Here is an 18,934-nt window from a genome sequence, read left to right as displayed (position 1 = left end):
CCGGGGGGAACCCATTCTCTTTGAGATAGGGTGGGGGTGTATACTGAAGTATTCTACGAGCGTTGATGACCAACAGTTTTTATAACAACACACGGGACCCACAGCTTTACGTCCCATCCGAAGGACGATTGCTAAAGGACAATAGTGTCACGACCGGGACTCGAACCCATACTTTGCTGATCAGAGTACATCAGTGCGCGAGTCGTGCTCTTAACCGCTCGACCACACGACGCTTCCATAAATGCAATTTGTTTCTGGAAAATAGCAATCATATAGTTATATCCATTCAAGCCACAGGTGTCAGTTGTTAAATAACTTTCACCAGGTGTTAGTGCAAATTTACCTAATGGACGTCCTGACGTCCTGACGTCACTCTGACAAAACGTACCGTGATTGTCATTTGAAATGCAGAGCCAGACTATTGGAACCAACAGGCGAGGGAGACGTTACAGAAAGCACTGAATGCCGCATCACAACACAATGAGAACATCGCACAGAATGTCATTCTGTTCTTAGGGGACGGGATGAGCATACCAACGGTGACGAGTACCAGGATATACAAGGGTCAGAGAGAGGGGAAGACTGGGGAAGAGTCAACGCTAGTCTATGAGGAATTCCCACATGTGGCTCTTTCAAAGGTAGAATGAAAAGTGTTATTATTATATCATAGGCCTACGCTTTTGTTAAAATGCTGTCTACATACGGTAGTTAAGGGTGCGAATGGACTTTGTTTTCAAATCCTTTTGGATGATGGAATTGCATTTGTATATCCAATACGAGGGTAATGAATCGTTAGAACGCCAAATGCAATAAACTACATAATAAAAACCTGCAAAACCCAGGTATTATAATAATAATAATAATAATAATAATAATAATAATAAAGTCTTATAATATAAGCGCACGTATCTACAAAACAAGGTACTCAAGGCGCTGAGTATATACAAACTTTCAGAAATATAGGTTATTGCAGTGATGAATGCTGAGACCATATCATTTAGCACCTCATAAGGGTTTACAAGGTGCTACGGTGCATACAGCAGCCACAGCCAGGATTAGCGGGGCGAACCCCTTCTATTTTCGATAAGTGTACTGTTATTTTTTACATGCGTTACACAACACATTGGACCAACGGCTTAACGTCCCATCCCCAACCGATGGACAAAGCATGCACAAGTGTCACGGCTGGGGATTCGAACCCACACTCTGTTTATCAGAAACACCAGAGTTTGAATTCGGTGCCTTTAACCGCTCGGCCGCGACACTTCTACGTTATGTGTCGTCTTACCAAAATTTACACCGTGCCGGTGTTAAAATAACACTGCCAACACAAATACAATGGTGTTTTTTGACACCCTTTGATGTTAATTTTCATTCTCTCTCGGTATGTGATTTTTGTTTGCAGTGGATGCCTATATATCGACATAAGATGCATAATGTACATCTGACTCTCATTTTATCGTATGCACTTGTAATAGACATACAACACAGATTACCAGGTTCCCGACTCAGCAGGCACTGCTACAGCCTTCCTCGCTGGTGTCAAGACGAAACGAGGCCTTGTTGGTCTCGATGATCGAGCCATACGGGGCGATTGCGCCTCTGCCCAGGGCCACGAAGTGCCCTCAATTGTGAAGATGGCTAAAGAAGCGGGTAATGTCAAAATACTTTTTTTCAATCTGTAAAAGAAAAAAGTAGTCAAATGTAACAAGTATATATTTATCATTCAAATGATATACTATAATTATGTGTGCCCCCCCCCCCCCCAGATGTAGCTTGGTGTGCTTTCTGAAGTCTGTTATAATATTGACTGATTTGTTCAATTTATTTAGATAAAGGTACAGCAAGAACATGCCAAAAATACATACACAACAACATGAGAAAATACAGTGAAACAAGATAGACCAAAATAGAACACAAAATAGAAATACTGCAGAAAATTAAAAGAGTAACCCCCAAAACGCAAATATATCAGTTTTTCTATCGGGGTCCTCTCTAATGAATATTTGAGTGTGAAATTACCCTTTTCGAAAAAAAAAAAACCTGTATGTTACTTCAGAAGGAGCCGTTTCTCGCAATGTTTTATCATATCAACAGCTTCCCACTGCTTGTTACCAAGTAAGTTGATAATGTTAACAATTATTCTTTGTAATTACCAATAGTGTCCATCCAGTGCCTTTAATATAGGTCTCTCATGATTTTCGCTATAGGATTCGCCGTTGGTGTAGTCACTAATACAAGACTTACCCACGCCACACCCGCTGCAGCCTATGCGAACTCACCAAGCAGAGATTGGCAATCAGATCTAGATATACCCGAAGCACAGAAGCCCTTTGGATGCAAAGACATCGCACTGCAGTTTCTTGAAAACTTCGAAATCGATGTAAGAAGAGTATTATGTTTGCTTCGTTGTTGATATCCCCTCCTGAGCTCAAAAACTCGCTAAACACAGAAAAGTATGCTTATCAAAATCAGGATACCACCCCAAATTACCTGAAGTTTGCATTGCTGTTGCTCCATGCTGTGGCTGGTGCCCGTTTCAAATTTTGCTTAGCAAAGAGATTTGTCAAGCAGTATTTTCTGCTGAACAGCTTTATAAAATTTGGCCCTGGACATTCTTATGGCCGTTACGTGGTAGACCTACACATCCATTAATTGTTTTATAAAATGTTTTTACCCTTTCAGTCCTCTTTACAGTACTCTGGAAATTGGTGTGCCCTCACAAACTCAGCCAATCGGATCCATTGGGTCCTGCTAATGTTGTTAAAATATTAACGGGGTCCAGTATTCCATTGTGTAAAATACCCCACAAGGACACCCCGAAAGCTCATCCACACCAACATGGCTCTGTGTTGTAGACTCAGTGGACTTCCTTTGCTATATTTTGTGCCCAGGTAATGGTTAAAAAGCAGGACAGGAAGTCACCCCGAATTACGAAAATCTACTCCGCGGTAAGGCAAGACATTGACAGTCCTCTAAAGAACAAAATGTATTACTCACCTCTATCTCTTTCTTTTTGAGAAAAGGTTGCTATGGGAGGAGGACGATCAAGCTTCATGCCGACGTCCAAAACAGACTACGGAGGAAATCCACTTCTTAGAGGCATCAGACAAGACGGTCGTAATCTTATAGACGAGTGGCGGCTAGCCAGGGCTAAGCTTGGAAGGGCTGACTTTGTCTGGAACAAGGAACAGTTCGACAACATCGATCCCAACAGTACGGACTACATACTCGGTGAGTATTCAAAGCCCGGTTCATACTTCCTGTGAATGCGATTCGAACTTCGACGTCACAAATTCGCAACGAATACTTCGCTTCAGTTGAATTGCGGATAAAGACAGGGGACCAGTCTACCATAGCCGCACTTCCGAGGTGTTGGTGGACCTCCCACAACACGATAAGCAGCCGGTAATATTCTGCTACTGACAAAGGAAGACAACTTTGTGCCTTAAAGAATAGCGTAGCCCGAGCCATCCGCCCTACTGGTGGCACACGACGAACTTATTTATGTGTGTACATTTTAAGTTATTCACATGGCGCAGTCTTAAGTTAACAAACTGCGCCCAGACGTGGAAAAAAGGAAAAGGAACATGCAGAAGTGGGGGTACTCCGAAGCTGTTGCAGACTGTGAGTGCGGACAAGGGACCCCAGACTGTGGCTATCCTGGTCGCCGTTTATATCAGCAAGATCACGGGCCTCGAAGTGTGACGTCAAAAGTCCAGTGTGGCTTGCTGCATATAACACCTGCACCATGGAGGACCTTGCAGAGAACAAAATGACAATTGACTCCAAGTTGCCCAACATTGGCGAGACAGTTGTGTGATGACAATGTTGATGATCGTAAGGTAGATTTTGTTTTCAAAGGTTATAAACTTGAAATGTCATCCCACTTTATGATTACAGGGCTCTTTAACTACGAACACATGAACTACGAGGCGCTAAGAGATGCTGGTCCTGAAGGTGAACCGAGCATTATTGAGATGACTGAGAAGGCAATCAATTTACTGCGGAGGAAGAAAGACAGATTCTTCCTTCTTGTAGAGGGTAAATAAGTGGGCTTAATGAAAGGGAAGATACACGTTTGGTAATTACTTAAAACAAACATGACTTGGTAACGAGTAATGGGGAGAGGTTGATGGTATAAACATTGTGAGAAACGGCTCCCTCTGAAGTAGCATAGATTTTGAGAAAGAGGTTATTCCTCACTAAAATATTAAAAGACTTTGAGCCAGAAGTCTTTTATTCTTATCTGAAAGCACACAAGCTCGTCAAACAAGGGTGTTTTTTCTCTCATCATTTTCTCGCAACTTCGATGACCAATTTAGCTAAACTTTTCACTAGGTTTGTTATTTTATGCTTATGTTGGGATACACCGAGTGAGAAGATTGGTCTTTGACAATTACCAAACGTGTACCTTCCCATTAAAGAGGTTTTAGTACCTTTTGTAGATCAAAGTTTAGTCCAGGACATGAATCCCAACACTTTAAGTGAAGATGTCTGTAAAACAAACTTACCCACAGCTGCATTAGTCGTCAAGTTTTTGATAAAAAAAGGTGAAACTCACAGAGCAATGTTTTTAGGACAGACGCACCGTAAATCCATTGCACATGCTGAAATAATTTGTGTGCAGTTTCTATTGTTTAACTCTTTGTCAAGTAATTTCTGAAGGGAAGCTTTCTACCATTGTTTAGGTTAGATCTGTGGTCGTTTTTTTTTTCTCGTTTTTTAAATTTTCTTACCAAAGGTACCCAAACCCTTTATTTTGTATTATACAATAACATTAACCCGTGTTCAATTCGTATAAATTTACATTATTATCCCCGATCATGGGATTCATTTAGACCTTTTACATTAGATTGAAAACAATTACATACAAACATAAAGTTTCCAAAGTTGGACTGCCGTTTTTGAAATATATTGCTGAAAATACAGCGGGGTTTTATGCCCACCCGTAATTAAGAACACCATGCAAACCACTGCAAAATTTCCCGCATTTGTTTTAAAAGTGACTTATTTTGTTGCCATGCAGGTGGCAGAATTGACATGGCGCATCACACAACCCGCGCAGGTCTCGCCCTGTCAGAATCCCTAGCCCTGGAACAAGCTGTCGCTAAGGCCATTGAGATGACAGACGACCAGGACACACTGATTATTGTCACATCTGATCACAGTCACACGATGTACATGGCCGGCTACCCAAGCAGAGGAAATCCGATCCTAGGTGAGAAACCTGATGCCTCCACCAGAGCTTAATTTCATAAAGCTGTTTAGCAGAAAACGCAGCTTGACAAATGTCTTTGCTATAATATGCAAAAACAGTCCTGGTAAATTGTTTCTGTTTGAATAGCAATACTTTTCTGTGCTCAGCAAGTTTTATGTTCTTGTTCTTTTGAGAACTTGTCATGCTATATAGGCCCTTTATTAAAGTATCTATATATATATTTACCAATAATATCTTCCTGCCTCTGAAGAAGGTCCGGTTTGGATCGAAAGCTAAAGCCATCTACCCTACTCACTATATTAACCATTAAACCAATAGATAGACGTCTGATCAGTGTGCTCTGATTGTCTTCAGGAGGAGAAAGAGCATACTGATCGTTGAGTCTTTATAACTACCGGTTCTTCTCCGTTTTATAAAGCTCTTTTGGTCTTGTTTGTGTTGCAGAGTTCTTGTTAAATGCTGTTTTTGTTTAGTCCAAGTGTGTACATGCGTTTGTGTTCCTTTTTGTGTGTGCTGGTGTGGTGTGTGTTTTGCCAAAGGTGTGTGGTTGCTGTTTAATTTTATTCCCCTTTTTGCTTGTGTATTTTATATAAAACATTTTTTGTATATTAATTGTTGTTCTCTTAATGATGTCCTTTTAATCTTTTTAAAATATTGTATCATAGTTGAAATTCAGTTTTTATGCTGTGATGGCTATTGTCAATAAACCTTTTATCTATCTATCTATCTATCTAGAACCGACACTACTCAGAAATATATAATTCAGATGGTGTTACCGCATAGTTTATACTCCCACCATGCAAAGTTTCAAATCCTGTAGGCAATACTTACCTATAAATTGACTTTTTTTAAATTAATTGTTTTCAGGAATAAATGACAAAGACTTGGGACTAGACCAGCTCCCATACACAACCCTTGGCTACGCAAATGGCCCGACTGCTGCCCTCTTGGCGTCGTCATTCTCTGAAACGGGCAAACGACCTGACATCACATCTGATGACACTGGTAGGTTTATTAGACGTCCAGCAGTAGTCGTAGCCGTGAGCCATAGCCGCCGAGTCGGATTGTATAACACGAGTTGCCATGACGCGCAAATTGATTGACGTGTTTGCAAATAATGGTTATATACGTTTTACATTTACTTTCGAATTAAGCGTTAGAAACTTGAAGGATATATAGTATGTTTTTTAATAAACATTTCACTATGTGCTTGATTTTTTTTTTTTTTAAATGAGATATCTCCTAAGATCACAAGGCCAGACGTGTTCTTCAATGTGATGGCTACACTTAAAGGCAGTGGACACTAATGGTAATTGTCAAAGACTAGTCTTCACAGTTGGTGTATCTCAACATATGCATAAAATAACAAACCTGTGAAAATTTGAGCTCAATCGGTCATCGAACTTGCGAGATAATAATGAGAAAAAAAATACCCTTGTCACACGAAGTTGTGTGCGTTTAGATAGTTGATTTCGAGACCTCAAGTTCTAAACTTGAGGTCTCGAAACCCACTTCGTGGAAAATTACTTCATTCTTGAAAACTATGGCACTTCAGAGGGAGCCATTTCTCACAATGTTTTATACCATCAACCTCTCCCCATTACTCGTCACAAAGAAAGGTTTTACGCTAATAATTATTTTGAGTAATTACCAATAGTGTCCACTGCCTTTAACTGATTTGGGCTGTTGACAAAATCCAACTACCACCAGGGACAGGTTTTCCCCCTTTATTACAGGACGAGTACCCCCATTTTAGGCAAGTTTGTGATGTATCATCCACTATACTACAGGAGCCTGGCTGCTGGTAGAGCAGAATGCACCACCTTCCCACCTTTAGTTTATATACGAAGCAATTATGGTTATTAAGCGCCTTGCTCAAGGGCACAAAGTGTCATGATCAGGATTCGAACCCATACTCTACTGCTGGCAACACCAGGGCCAAATTTCATAGAGCTGCTTAAGCACACACAAGTAGATAAGCACAAACAAATTATGCTTAGCACAATAATCTTACCAGTGAGTCAAACAAAAATTTCACATGCACAATTGTGACTGGTATCCTGCTCATTTTTGTCCAGCAGAAAAATGCTTAAAGCACTATTCTTTGCTTATTGCAACCCTATGAAATTTGGCCCACAGCTTCAATTATTTGAGCTTGCTTTATTTTTCAAGAGCCATGTTTCCATGTTCCACTTCTACAGAAGATCCACAGTACACCCGGCAGTCCCTCGTCCCCATGCTGAGCGAAACGCACGCCGGGGACGACGTTGCCATCTTCGCCAAGGGCCCCATGTCGCATCTCTTTCACTCAGTGCACGAGCAGAACTACATCATGCACGTCATGCAATATGCGGCTTGTATCGGAGACTACACAACCCAATGCCACACACGGAGAGGGACAACTACGACTGGTAGTGAGGCTACACTTACCGATGAACAGGGGGAGCCAGTGACGTCAGAAATCACGAGTCCCTTCTTGTCAACGGTTGATGTGGATGATGACGTTATAAACGGAGCGCCGTTACAATTATTTTCTGTCTCGTTGATTTTTGCAATGCAAATATTGTGCATAAAACTAGTTCAACATGTATATTAGATTTACAGAGAGTGATTGAACAAACATTTACGAATACATATACACAGGAGCGACATCGGAGTCAGTGACGTCAGAAATCATGATTCCCTTGTCGACGGTTGACATGGGTGATGATGTTTTAAACGGAGCGCGTGAGTGCGCCATTTTCTGTCTTGTTGATTTTTTTTAACGCAATTATGCATAACACTTTGTTCAACATGTTCATTAGACTTGCAGAGTGCTTGATCAAACATTTGCCAATAACACAGAAGCGACATCGAAGTCGGGAACTGATGAAGGGACCTCCCGGGGCCTTTTTAGACCAGTAGGTGTATTGTATACGTTATTGTATTATCAGGCAAGCATGCTGATCGAAGAAAACGATCAGAGTGTTCCGTTGTCCCAGGGAATTCTGTTCGCCGTAGATTCGTCCCCTATTAATTTTTATGGGAAACAAATATGGGCTGGAGGAGGATGATTCAAAAGAGGGCGCTATCAGAAGAAGGTTGTACACAGTTTGTGATATGGGGGTGGCGAGGGGGGGGGGGGGGCACACAAAATCCCGGGGGAAGGGGGGGGGGGGGGACACCGTCCGGACGCGTCCCAACCTTGTCACAACTGTAGTTTAGACATGTCCCATTGAGTTCTACAATACAGGCTATATATTACTGGATATCGTTATTCACTCTGAATTTGTATCTTTTTTTTTTAAGAATAAGAAAGAACTTATTGGTAAAATGTATGGCAACTAAAGAAAATTGATGATGCTACTCATGTTGCTTCAAAAGCCCCCCCCCCCGTGTTTTATAGCCCCAACCCCTCCCCTCCCTCGTAATTCTGGTGGTCTCTTCACCCTTTATTTTAAGAGCTTTATAAAATGGTGTAGGCCTACATTATTATTATTATGCAAATTTGTGCATTACTAATTGTAGACAGCAAATATATAAATAATAAACATTTCCGTAGCAACTTGCATCTCTTAAATTGTTTGAGGTTAAAGGAACTGGACACTATTAGTACTTACTCAAAACACATTACTAAAAAAAGGGTGTTTTTTTCTTTCATTATTCTCTTTCAACTTAGATGACCAATTGAGTCAAAATTTTCACAGGTTTGTTATTTTATGCATATGTCGGGATACACCATTGAGTGAGAATACTGGTCTTCGGTATGTTAGTATTAATCCTAGCGTTTCGTGAAACCGGCTGCTGTGCTCATTCAGTGGTCCCGCCACTGTATGTTGCCACCATTTTATCCCTTACCAAAAGTCAATATAAAGCTTTGTACAGCTTGGTGACGCAACGGGTTTACAAAGGGCCGGACTGATATCGACCTAGCTTATAGCCTTTTCGTCAAGGCCTTCATAATAAGCCGCAACTGGACCACACGCGCGCGAGTCGAGTGGCGAACCCAGTCACTTGGGAAAGAGGCTCTATTAACCCCTTGACAAAAGGCTACACCCAGCTTATGGCGGGTATCCACATTACAAAAAGTAGATACCTGAAAGGATTCCCCACGACAAAAGACCCATTCAAGCATGACGCTAAACAACTTGGAAACGGTATACAACTCGTCGGCCATGATTGTTAAAACACAACGTACGGTTGGTCTAGATGGAAAACATCAATAAAGCAAAATGCATTAGCCGAATTTGTTTACTACGGATGATTTGTTTGAACGTTCGTTTGAACAACTGAAGATACATTTCATGGATATTTAATGGAATAATGGAGCTATGACGGAACAAACTAAAAATTGAATTTTGTATCAGTAAACGTTTTTGTTTGTGCTCTAAAATGTGACCGACTTATAAGTAGGTAACACGAATGAGGTGTTCCGTCTGTGTGAAGCAAATGTTTATTACCAACGTGCTTGAGTGACTGCAATGGGTTCGACACAGCCACAGTTAATAACACCAAGTACGAGAGCTTAACCATACACGGAGGAAATTCACCTGAATAATGGAGTTGCAACTTTCTACATTGGCCGATATTTAGCTCCATGTTCAACATTTGTAATTTGACGAGTCTTGGGAACATAAATGACAGGATGTGCATAGGCATTGGAGATGACACACAGACGAAAGCAACACTCTGAGATGAGCTAGCGCAGTGAAGGAATTTGAACATTCAAATATTAAATACTGCTATTTTTAGCAATTGACCCATATTTTTGCTCCATGTTCAACATTTCTAATTTTACGAATCTTTGAAAGACAATGAAAAGACGTTTCGTGCAATGACATTGAAAATGACACACGCAACACCCTGAGATGAGCTAGCGCAGTGAAGGAATTTGAACATTCCTCCAAATAATAGTACTATTTTTAGCCATTGACCCATATTTTCTCCATGTTCAACGTGTCTAATTTGACGAATCTTTGGAAGACAATGACAAGACGTTTTATAGTGCAACGGCATTGAAAATGACACACAGACGAAAGCAACAGTCTGAGATGGGCTAGCGCAGTGACGGAATTTGAACAGTTCCTCCAAATAATAGTACTATTTGTATCATCATGATTCTGGCGGGATTCCTTCATGGTTGGACGTTCCCACCTCGATTAAAATTTAGACATGGATATGTGACGGTTCTTCTTGCCATATTCTTCAAAAATGTTGACATGTATTCATCTGATTATTCATCGAGTGTCGTCAATGGAGACGGTAAGGACCAAGGGCCAAATTTAATTTCTTAAAGCTGAAAATACTGATTGACAAATTTCGTTGCTGAGCAAAATATAATAGTTGGGCACCAGTCACAACAATGTCAACTTAAAGTAGTCTTGCCTCTGGTATCCGATAACACAATATACTGCATATACTTATTGGTTTGCGCTAAAATGTGTGTTAAATTTGCATCGGGGATATGATCCTCAAAACCGATGTATCGCGATGTGTACAAAGCACTGTCAGTATAACTTTCTCCAAGTTCTGCGGGGAAAAAAACTCACAGATATAATTTACTCGAATCCCACCGAGTGTGTAATGTATGCTCAAAATACCTCCATGATATAACAAAGAGGATTGTATTTAGTGACCTCGGGGGGGGGGGACTTTGGGGACGGGAGGGGTTGTCTGTTTTGTAGGGCGGGCTGGGCGTGATGGAGTGTGACGTATATGCCCCATTGCTCAGTGAAAGCTCAGTGTATTAGAGTTAAAACAAAAAAACAATAACAAATTGCGTGAAGTTAAACCGGCACAGAGTTGAACCCCTTTCCGATTAACTCACCACAAAGAGCACCACGTCAAAGCTTTGAATCTTCTCTAAAAAATTGTCACAGTTATGAAAAAAAACACACAATTCATCTGAAACACTGAATCTATTAGGAAGGTTTAATCAACCGTTTTTGATTAACTGCTTCTCGATACTATTTGTATTCATTATACTGACCACATTATCAGGTAACATTTTTAATCAATCGCACTATAAAATTAATTCGTCATTCGTGCTTATAATTATTGGTCAAAGTGAATAACCTTGCCCAGGTATTTGACTTAGTGCAGTTGTATGCTCGGTGGCTAATTTATACTTTGCAGTGAATTTGAAGAGTCTTGAGTTTTGTAGTTTGTCTTGCCTGGTCTATAAAGACTTCACAATTAAGATAACTAGAGCTCCGTTTTTTCCGTATCGGTTCTCCCGTCTATTAGATCAGAAAGTTGACACTTCTCACAACAAATAATTATACCATATATAAAATCGTAATAATCATGCCATCGAAATTCGGCTATGACATTGGTATCTCCGCTGTTTTGGTGATGCATTAATACCACCAAGAGATCTATATGTTGATATCATGTAACAAGTTCAGATAAACTGTGTTTCTATAATGATCATAATAATGTCATCTGTGTCAACCAAGCGCAAGAAATGGTGGTTTTCAGAAGAATCAGTGATGAGATGGGTTTCAACGTTTCGAACTGTCGGGAGAATGTCTGTCACTCGTAGGTTCACGTAGGTATAGGGTCCCCTCCGTGCAGAGCTTTAACATTTTTTGTTTTTTCCTTCGTTATTCAGACCTTCGAAAGGTTTAAGTACGTATATTTATCGCTTTCCTTCATTTTCAGACCTTCACAAGGTGTTTCAAAGTATGTTGTATAATTATAGTATATGCCTACTCTTTCCTTTGAAGAGATTCAACAAAAATCGTTCAAGTACGTGATACGATTTTCTTTATTTTTACGTAATACGATTTCCTTTATCATTTTCAGACCTCTATGCCGTCAGGTTAGTAGACGGTTCCACAATCTACGAAGGGCGAGTAGAAATCAACAGAAACGGCGTCTGGGGACGAGTCTGCGATTCACTGTGGGACATCAACGATGCCTACGTCGTCTGTCGTCTGCTCGGCTACGGCACGGCAAAGAACGCCACGGTCGGGGTTCACTTTCCCCCTGGGTCGGGGGAGTACTGGTTGGACAATGTGTGGTGTGGAGGATGGGAGTCGAGGCTGTCAGACTGCGCCTTTGACGGGTGGGGAGTGATCAGCGGATGCGGAGATGGGAACTCTGCTGCTGGGGTGATATGCCAGGCCTACGAACCGACAGGTATGTTGTGAAATGGATGTACAAAACATGTAGTTCATAATGTGGGCCTATCATGGCGATTGCTACAATTTTAAAGTCTGCTAATTTTTCTTTGAGAAAATAGTGACGGATCTTTTTTAACATTTTGAAACTAAAAATTACAGATGCGGTTACAATACGCCTTTCTGGAAGTTCCTATTCATTTGAGGGGCGTGTCTCGCTCTTTAAAAGTGGGGCGTGGGGTACAATATGCAAAGACAACTGGGATCTGGAAGAGGCACAGGTGGCATGCTTACAGCTTGGATTTGAAGGAGCTCAGGTAGTGATGCAATAATGTACATGTATCTATACCTATTTGTTTGTTATATTATTTTAAAGTTGGCTTTCCATTTCTTTTGTATGTGGGTCATTCCATGTCAGACCAACACACTTTTTTACCTCATGTCTTCTGATTTTGATAAAAATTGCTGTGCTTGTGGTCCTAATGAGCAATGAATGCACACCAATTTTTAGCCCGATCCGACTTACCATGTTGTCGGGGCAGAAACCACTCAAATCTGACATTTTTAGGGTAAAATACCACCTTTTTTGGTAAAAATATGTTACATCCATGTCAATTTTCATCACATAAACTATAGAAGTTGAGATGTCGTAGCTTTTGTGTCTAAACCGGACCTTTTTCAGAGGCATAAACAAGCACACACATAAACCTATCCATTTACATTATCAAAAGGAGGAGCAAAGGATTAAAGGCAGTGGACACTATTGGCAATTACTCAAAATAATTATTAGCATAAAACCTTTCTTGGTGACGAGTAATGGGGCGAGGTTGATGGTAAAACACATTGTGAGAAACAGCACCCTCTGAAGTGCCACAGTTTTCGAGAAAGAAGTAATTTTCCACAAATTTGATTTTGAGACCTCAGATTTAGAACTCGAAATCAACCATCTAAACGCACACAACTTCGTGTGACAAGGTTTTTTTTCTTCTTTCATTATTATCTCGCAAGTTCGATGACCGATTGAGCTTAAATTTTAACAGGTTTGTTATTTTATGCATATGTTGAGATACACCAACTGTGAATGCTAGTTTTTGACAATTACCAATAGTGTCCACTGCCTTCAAGAGGGTATCCATAAAAACAAGCGGGGAATCATAGAGGATGTATTTGCTAACAACCTCTTGGTGTCAGCCTTTTTCATGTTCTAATTTTTACTCGATGTCATTTCGTTATGGCTGGAACACGATTTCCTTCTTTGTTTCGGAAATTGTTTGCATTGTTAAGTTTTTTTGCATGTATAATTTGTTACAAGTTTTAATATTTAATGCTATTAACATTGTTGTTTATAACACTCTAGTAATTTAGCCAGTGGCCACGACTGGGCCTGTAAATAAACCAATGCCAACATATATCTATCCGTAAAACCTACCGTCGCTGAACCTCGTGAGCAGCGTCCGCCTTGACTCATAAAATTTGAGATTGGCGGGATAAAATAGGCTCGGATTGGGTCCAATTTTAAATGACATTTTCCTCACTGTCGTTTAAGAAACACTAAACATAAAAACAGTCGGTTCATCGTATCCAATGTGGATTTCTCTAAATTCGTCTTATGGGTGTATTTTGCAGTTGGCCGTCGATGCTAAGATCTGGTCAAGCGGGTCCCACAATAATCCCGTCTATCTGGCGGGTTTGCACTGCCAAGGGACTGAAACAAATCTAGCACAGTGTGCACGTGACGACTGGACGGATGATAGATGTAGCGGTTACCATGGTGATGCTGGAGTGATCTGCGAATCAGAGAATACTCCTGGTAGGTATTCGAATCCCGGTATGTGTAGGTTCGAATCCTGGTATGGATGTAGTGAACATCAGCATTTCCTTAAACAGTGGTTCTATCACCATATGGAACAGTTTAATATTATACATTTAGCGGTGTTTTTATAAAAAAAAATCACTTCATCCATCAACCTTGATAAAACAAATCACCTGAAGGAGACAAAAATAACAAACTTTTATTTACCAAACGTTAAAGACATTGGACACTATTGGTAATTGTCAAAGACTAGCCTTCACAGTTGGTGTATCTCACAACGGGAGCCGTTTCTCACAATGTTTGATACTATCAACCTCTCCCCATTACTCGTTACCAAGTAAGGTGTTATGCTAACAATTATTTTGAGTAATTACCAATAGTGTCCACTGCCTTTAAAGTGGACAGAATTTCTTTGAGGGTTTAATTTCACAGAGCTGCGCAAGCAATAAACAGTACCGGTAGTACTTTAAAGACACTGGTCACGTTTGGTAATTGTCAAAAACCAGATACATGTATTCTCCTTGGTGTATCCCAACATAACAAGTCTGTGAAAATGTTGACTCAATTGGTCATCGCCATCTCTCCATTGCTCGTTAATACCAAGTAAGTTTTTATGCTAACAATTATGTTGAGTATTTACCAATAGTGTCCAGTGCCTTTAATAGTACAGGGAAATAGCTTTACTGTCATGAACAAAGCAGGTATGGTATTCTTCCTACTTTTTAGTAGATTTCCGATTTGTTTGCCCTTGGGAAAAGTTTGTAAAATTGTGATGAAACAGCCTGGAAAGTCTTAATAGAGCCTACACTCTTGTACATGTAGGTCAGGCCTTGAACTCAATCAAATAGGAGACTTTCCAACGCTAGGTGGCAGCAGACATACCGGGTAAATTTCCATTGTTTACGTAGTTCTGAACATGCGCATAATTCTGAGAACAGTGGATTTACCCGGTAAGTCTGCTGCCCTCTATCGTCCCAGAAAGTCTCCCATTGTCTTGTTTTTTCAATGAATCATTATCATGACAAAGATATGTTTGACTCATTAAAAACAAAACAACAAAACAAAAAACGAAACAAAAAACATCTTTCGATGACATTTCAGCGGAGGGTGACCTAAGGCTAGCCGGGAGTTCGACCTCGGGAGCCGGCCGTTTGGAGGTCTACCATCACGGAATCTGGGGGACAATCTGTGACGACAACTGGACGGACAATGAAGCCAGGGTGGCTTGCAGGCAGCTAGGATATGATGGTGTCACTTCCACATTTGATTATACGGGTGAGTGGCGAATTACACGCCTGTTTATTTTATTGATATCAGATAGCAGAACCATATGCAAAACAATACAGAAACTTCTAACTATCGTTGGAAAATTGGCAAGCAGTATGTATGTTGACGTATAAATATAAATCTTTGTTCCTTTGAGAAACTTTACGTCTTGCTTTAATATTTCACTACAGCGGTCGAGTAGACTTTTCGGAATTCGGGAGACTAGTTAGTTCTGAAATAAACTACATGTACACAATGTGTACTGCTTTTTAACTATACCTAGGCGGAACGAAATGAAAAGGGGCCAATTTCATGGCTCTGCTTACCGTAAGCACAGAATCGGCGCTTACGGAAGCAGGGAATTCTGTGCTTACGGCAAGCGTATTTCACTGGTTAGCGGCGAATTTGGGCTTCTGCGCGTGCGTACTTCACACGTTACTAGGCATTCTACGCTTACAAGGCTAGCGCAGAAATTCGGCGCTTGCACGTAAGCGGGGAATCGGGGAAGCGCTCTACCAGAAGCAATGCAAACTCACTGTTAACTGCCGTGCAGCCATTATAGGGATCACAGCCAAATTACGATACGAACTTGGAAGCGGCAGCCAGGGGATCACCGTTAAAGGGATGCGACTCTTTATTTCAGATACCAAATTGTTTAAGACAGTCACTGGACACTTGGTAATTGTCACTGACTAGTCTTCTCACGTGGTGTGCCTCAAAGTATGTATCAAATAACAAACCTGTGAAAATTTGAGCTCAATTGGTCGTCCAAGTTGCGAGATAATATATGAAAAAAAAAACACCCTTCTCTTGTCAAGTTGTCACCCAAGGTTGTGTGCGTTTAGATGGTTGATTTCGAGACCTCCAAATCTAATTCTGATGTATCGATCAAACTCGTGGAAAAATACTCCTTTCTCGAAACTACGTTACTTCAGAGGGAGCCGTTTCTCGCGATGTTTTATACTATCAACCTCTTCCCATTGCTTGCTGTACCAAGTAAGGTTTTATGCTAATAATTATTTTGAGTAACTACCAACAGTGTCCACTGCCTTTAACCATGTCCATTTACACACATCTTTCTGTGTTTGTTTCATCCACATCAGATTACGGACGGAGCACGTCCAGCATTCTTCTTGACAACCTGTTTTGTACTGGGCGGGAAGCAAGACTATCCCAGTGTCCACACAACGGCTGGGGAGAGCACAACTGCAACCATTTAGAAGATGTTGCCATCGCATGCAAGACATCTAATGATGAGGATCAGAATGGTAAGAATTACGTCGTCACTTACGTCATCAAATACTTGTACACTTGATTTTTTTAGTTTGCCATGATAATGCTAAATGTACTGAATAATCTGGGTTATACAAAAAGGATCCACTTACACATTGTAGAGTTAACCTTCTTAGGAAAGCCCGTTAGTGCCATATTTTGTTTTTGAATGTAATAATTTATATTTTCGATTCATTTATTTATATTTCCAAATCGGGTATTTGTTTTTATTTTCAATGCAGCTAGATATATTTTCAAGAGCAGTTAAATTAACTTTCAGGAAATTATGGAAACAAGTTTGGGTCGCGGTCCTTATTAGTACAATCAAATACAGACCTAAAAGTGACCCCGTTTCACAAAGGCCGTAGGATGTGCAAACTATTTTAAGTAACTTTTGGCTCTGCATTTACTTATTTGGCGAGTGCATTCAATTATGTTTATAATGCATTTTATTTTGTTTTCAATGCATTTATTTCTGTTTCCAATGCATTTATTTAAATTTTCCACGGCATGTACAAGGCATTTATTTATATTTCCAGTGAATTTAACTATAATATTTAAATTCACTTATTTAATTTTTCATTGCTTTTATTTATTTTACCAATGCATTTATTTACATTTCCAATGCATTTATTTATTCTCTCATTGTATTTATTTGTATTTCCAATGCATTTATGAAAATTTTAATAGCATAAGTATGTTTATGATTTCAATGCATTTATTTATATTTTCAAATTAATTTATTTAAATTTTCATTGCATTTATATATACATATCCAATTGCCTTTTTAAATATTTATCTCAAATATATTTTGCTTGCAGTTTACCTTGCAACAAAATATAGTTTTTGTTAACTTTCTGAACACTCGGGAAATATCTCCCCTGTCACGTGGTCCTCCCTATAATCGTCTCACTATGCATCCGCTAGTTTAATTTCTTTAAAATTAGTTCATTTGATCTAGATACTTTTTTATTTTGCAATGACAAACCACATTTATTTAAATTGCCAGTTTTTGTTAATTTTCTGAACAGAAAACATCTCCCCTTCGATGTGAGTACTGTGGTCATTCTTACCGTCTCACTATGTATCCGCTAGTTTAAATTCTTTAGAATTAGTTCTTTGATGTGTATATTTTCGATTTTGCAACAACAAGCCATAGTAAGTTAAATTGATTCCCTGTGTTTCGTCAACTTTCTGAATCAGGAAACATCTCCCCTTCGATGAGTACAACCATAGGAGCCATCATAACATGCCTCGTGGTCATCCTATTCGTTTCACTATGCATCCGCTACCTCCACCAACGCCAAAAAGCATCCCACGCTGCCCGACAAACAAACCGAATCGCCAACGCCGACTCCGAGACCACCCCGAGCCCGCCACTCTACCCCCGGGCCAACTCCGGTCTCTTTATAGTCAACGGGATCCCCATCGACCCCAACCTCCCGCCCCGTGATCTGGAGCCTCCGGACTACAGCAGCGGGCAGTGGAAGCCTGCCGGGGTACCCCACGAGCCGCCCCCGTCCTATGAGGTGACAGTCGCCCACTACCCCGACGCTAGAACTGAAGGGGTGTCATCGCCTCGGCCTCCGGAGTATACCGATGTTTCCCGAACGAACAATTTAATAATAAGTACGAGTCGGCAGAGTGACTATCCTAATTATACAGATCCAGCAGATCTACCTGGCTACATTGGTACTGAAACGCCACCAAGTAGCCCACTGCCACCTGCAGAATAAAGACTGTGGACACTATTGGTAATTGTCAAAGACCAGTCTTCTCACTTGCTGTGTTTTCAACATTATGCATAAAATAACAAACCTGTGAAAATTTGAATTCAATTGGTTGTCGAAGTTGCGAGATAACTATGAAAGAAAAACACCATTGTCACAGGAAGTTGTGCGCTTTCATATATTTGAATTCTAAATTTGAGGTCTCGATATCAAATTCTTGGAAAATTACTTTTTCAAACACTGCAAACATTGTTGACATTTTTTGTTTTTATTTGTTTGACTAGCTGTACATCTTGTAAATTTTAGGGTTTTTGAGTTAAACAATCATTTGTAGGCGAATAATATTGTATATAATTTTTTATTCAAAAGAAAGTTTTCTCAAATATTTGATAAAAATCCCCACAGGGTCGTTTTGCACAATTCAACTTATACCAACGAATTCTTGTATGAAAAGTATTAAATATCAAACAAAAGGTTCTTGATTGTTGGCCTTTCCTTCTAGGAAGTCCAGCCTAGTCCTAACACATGG

General features: G+C 40.2%; 2 protein-coding genes across 2 annotated transcripts; both read left to right on the top strand.

Annotated features, from left to right (window-relative positions):
* The first annotated feature begins 413 nt into the window (after positions 1–413).
* LOC117288863 (alkaline phosphatase-like) lies at positions 414–8,274 on the top strand. The gene is made up of 9 exons (XM_033769718.1): positions 414–638; positions 1,479–1,653; positions 2,211–2,383; positions 3,027–3,234; positions 3,904–4,044; positions 5,030–5,221; positions 6,089–6,226; positions 7,423–7,724; positions 8,155–8,274. The coding sequence occupies exons 1-9, from the start codon at positions 525–527 to the stop codon at positions 8,272–8,274; spliced, it is 1,563 nt and encodes a 520-aa protein (XP_033625609.1). The 5' UTR covers positions 414–524.
* A 1,097-nt stretch (positions 8,275–9,371) lies between these two features.
* LOC117289337 (neurotrypsin-like) lies at positions 9,372–18,476 on the top strand. Its single transcript, XM_033770417.1, has 7 exons — positions 9,372–10,462; positions 12,008–12,343; positions 12,487–12,641; positions 13,951–14,134; positions 15,239–15,412; positions 16,507–16,671; positions 17,879–18,476. Exons 1-7 carry the CDS (start codon positions 10,315–10,317, stop codon positions 18,409–18,411), a joined length of 1,695 nt encoding a protein of 564 aa, XP_033626308.1. The 5' UTR covers positions 9,372–10,314; the 3' UTR covers positions 18,412–18,476.
* Positions 18,477–18,934: the final 458 nt, after the last annotated feature.

The sequence above is a fragment of the Asterias rubens genome, chromosome 4 (assembly GCF_902459465.1).
Source record: "Asterias rubens chromosome 4, eAstRub1.3, whole genome shotgun sequence".
NCBI lineage: Eukaryota > Metazoa > Echinodermata > Asteroidea > Forcipulatida > Asteriidae > Asterias > Asterias rubens.
This window is presented reverse-complemented; position numbering and strand designations above follow the sequence as displayed.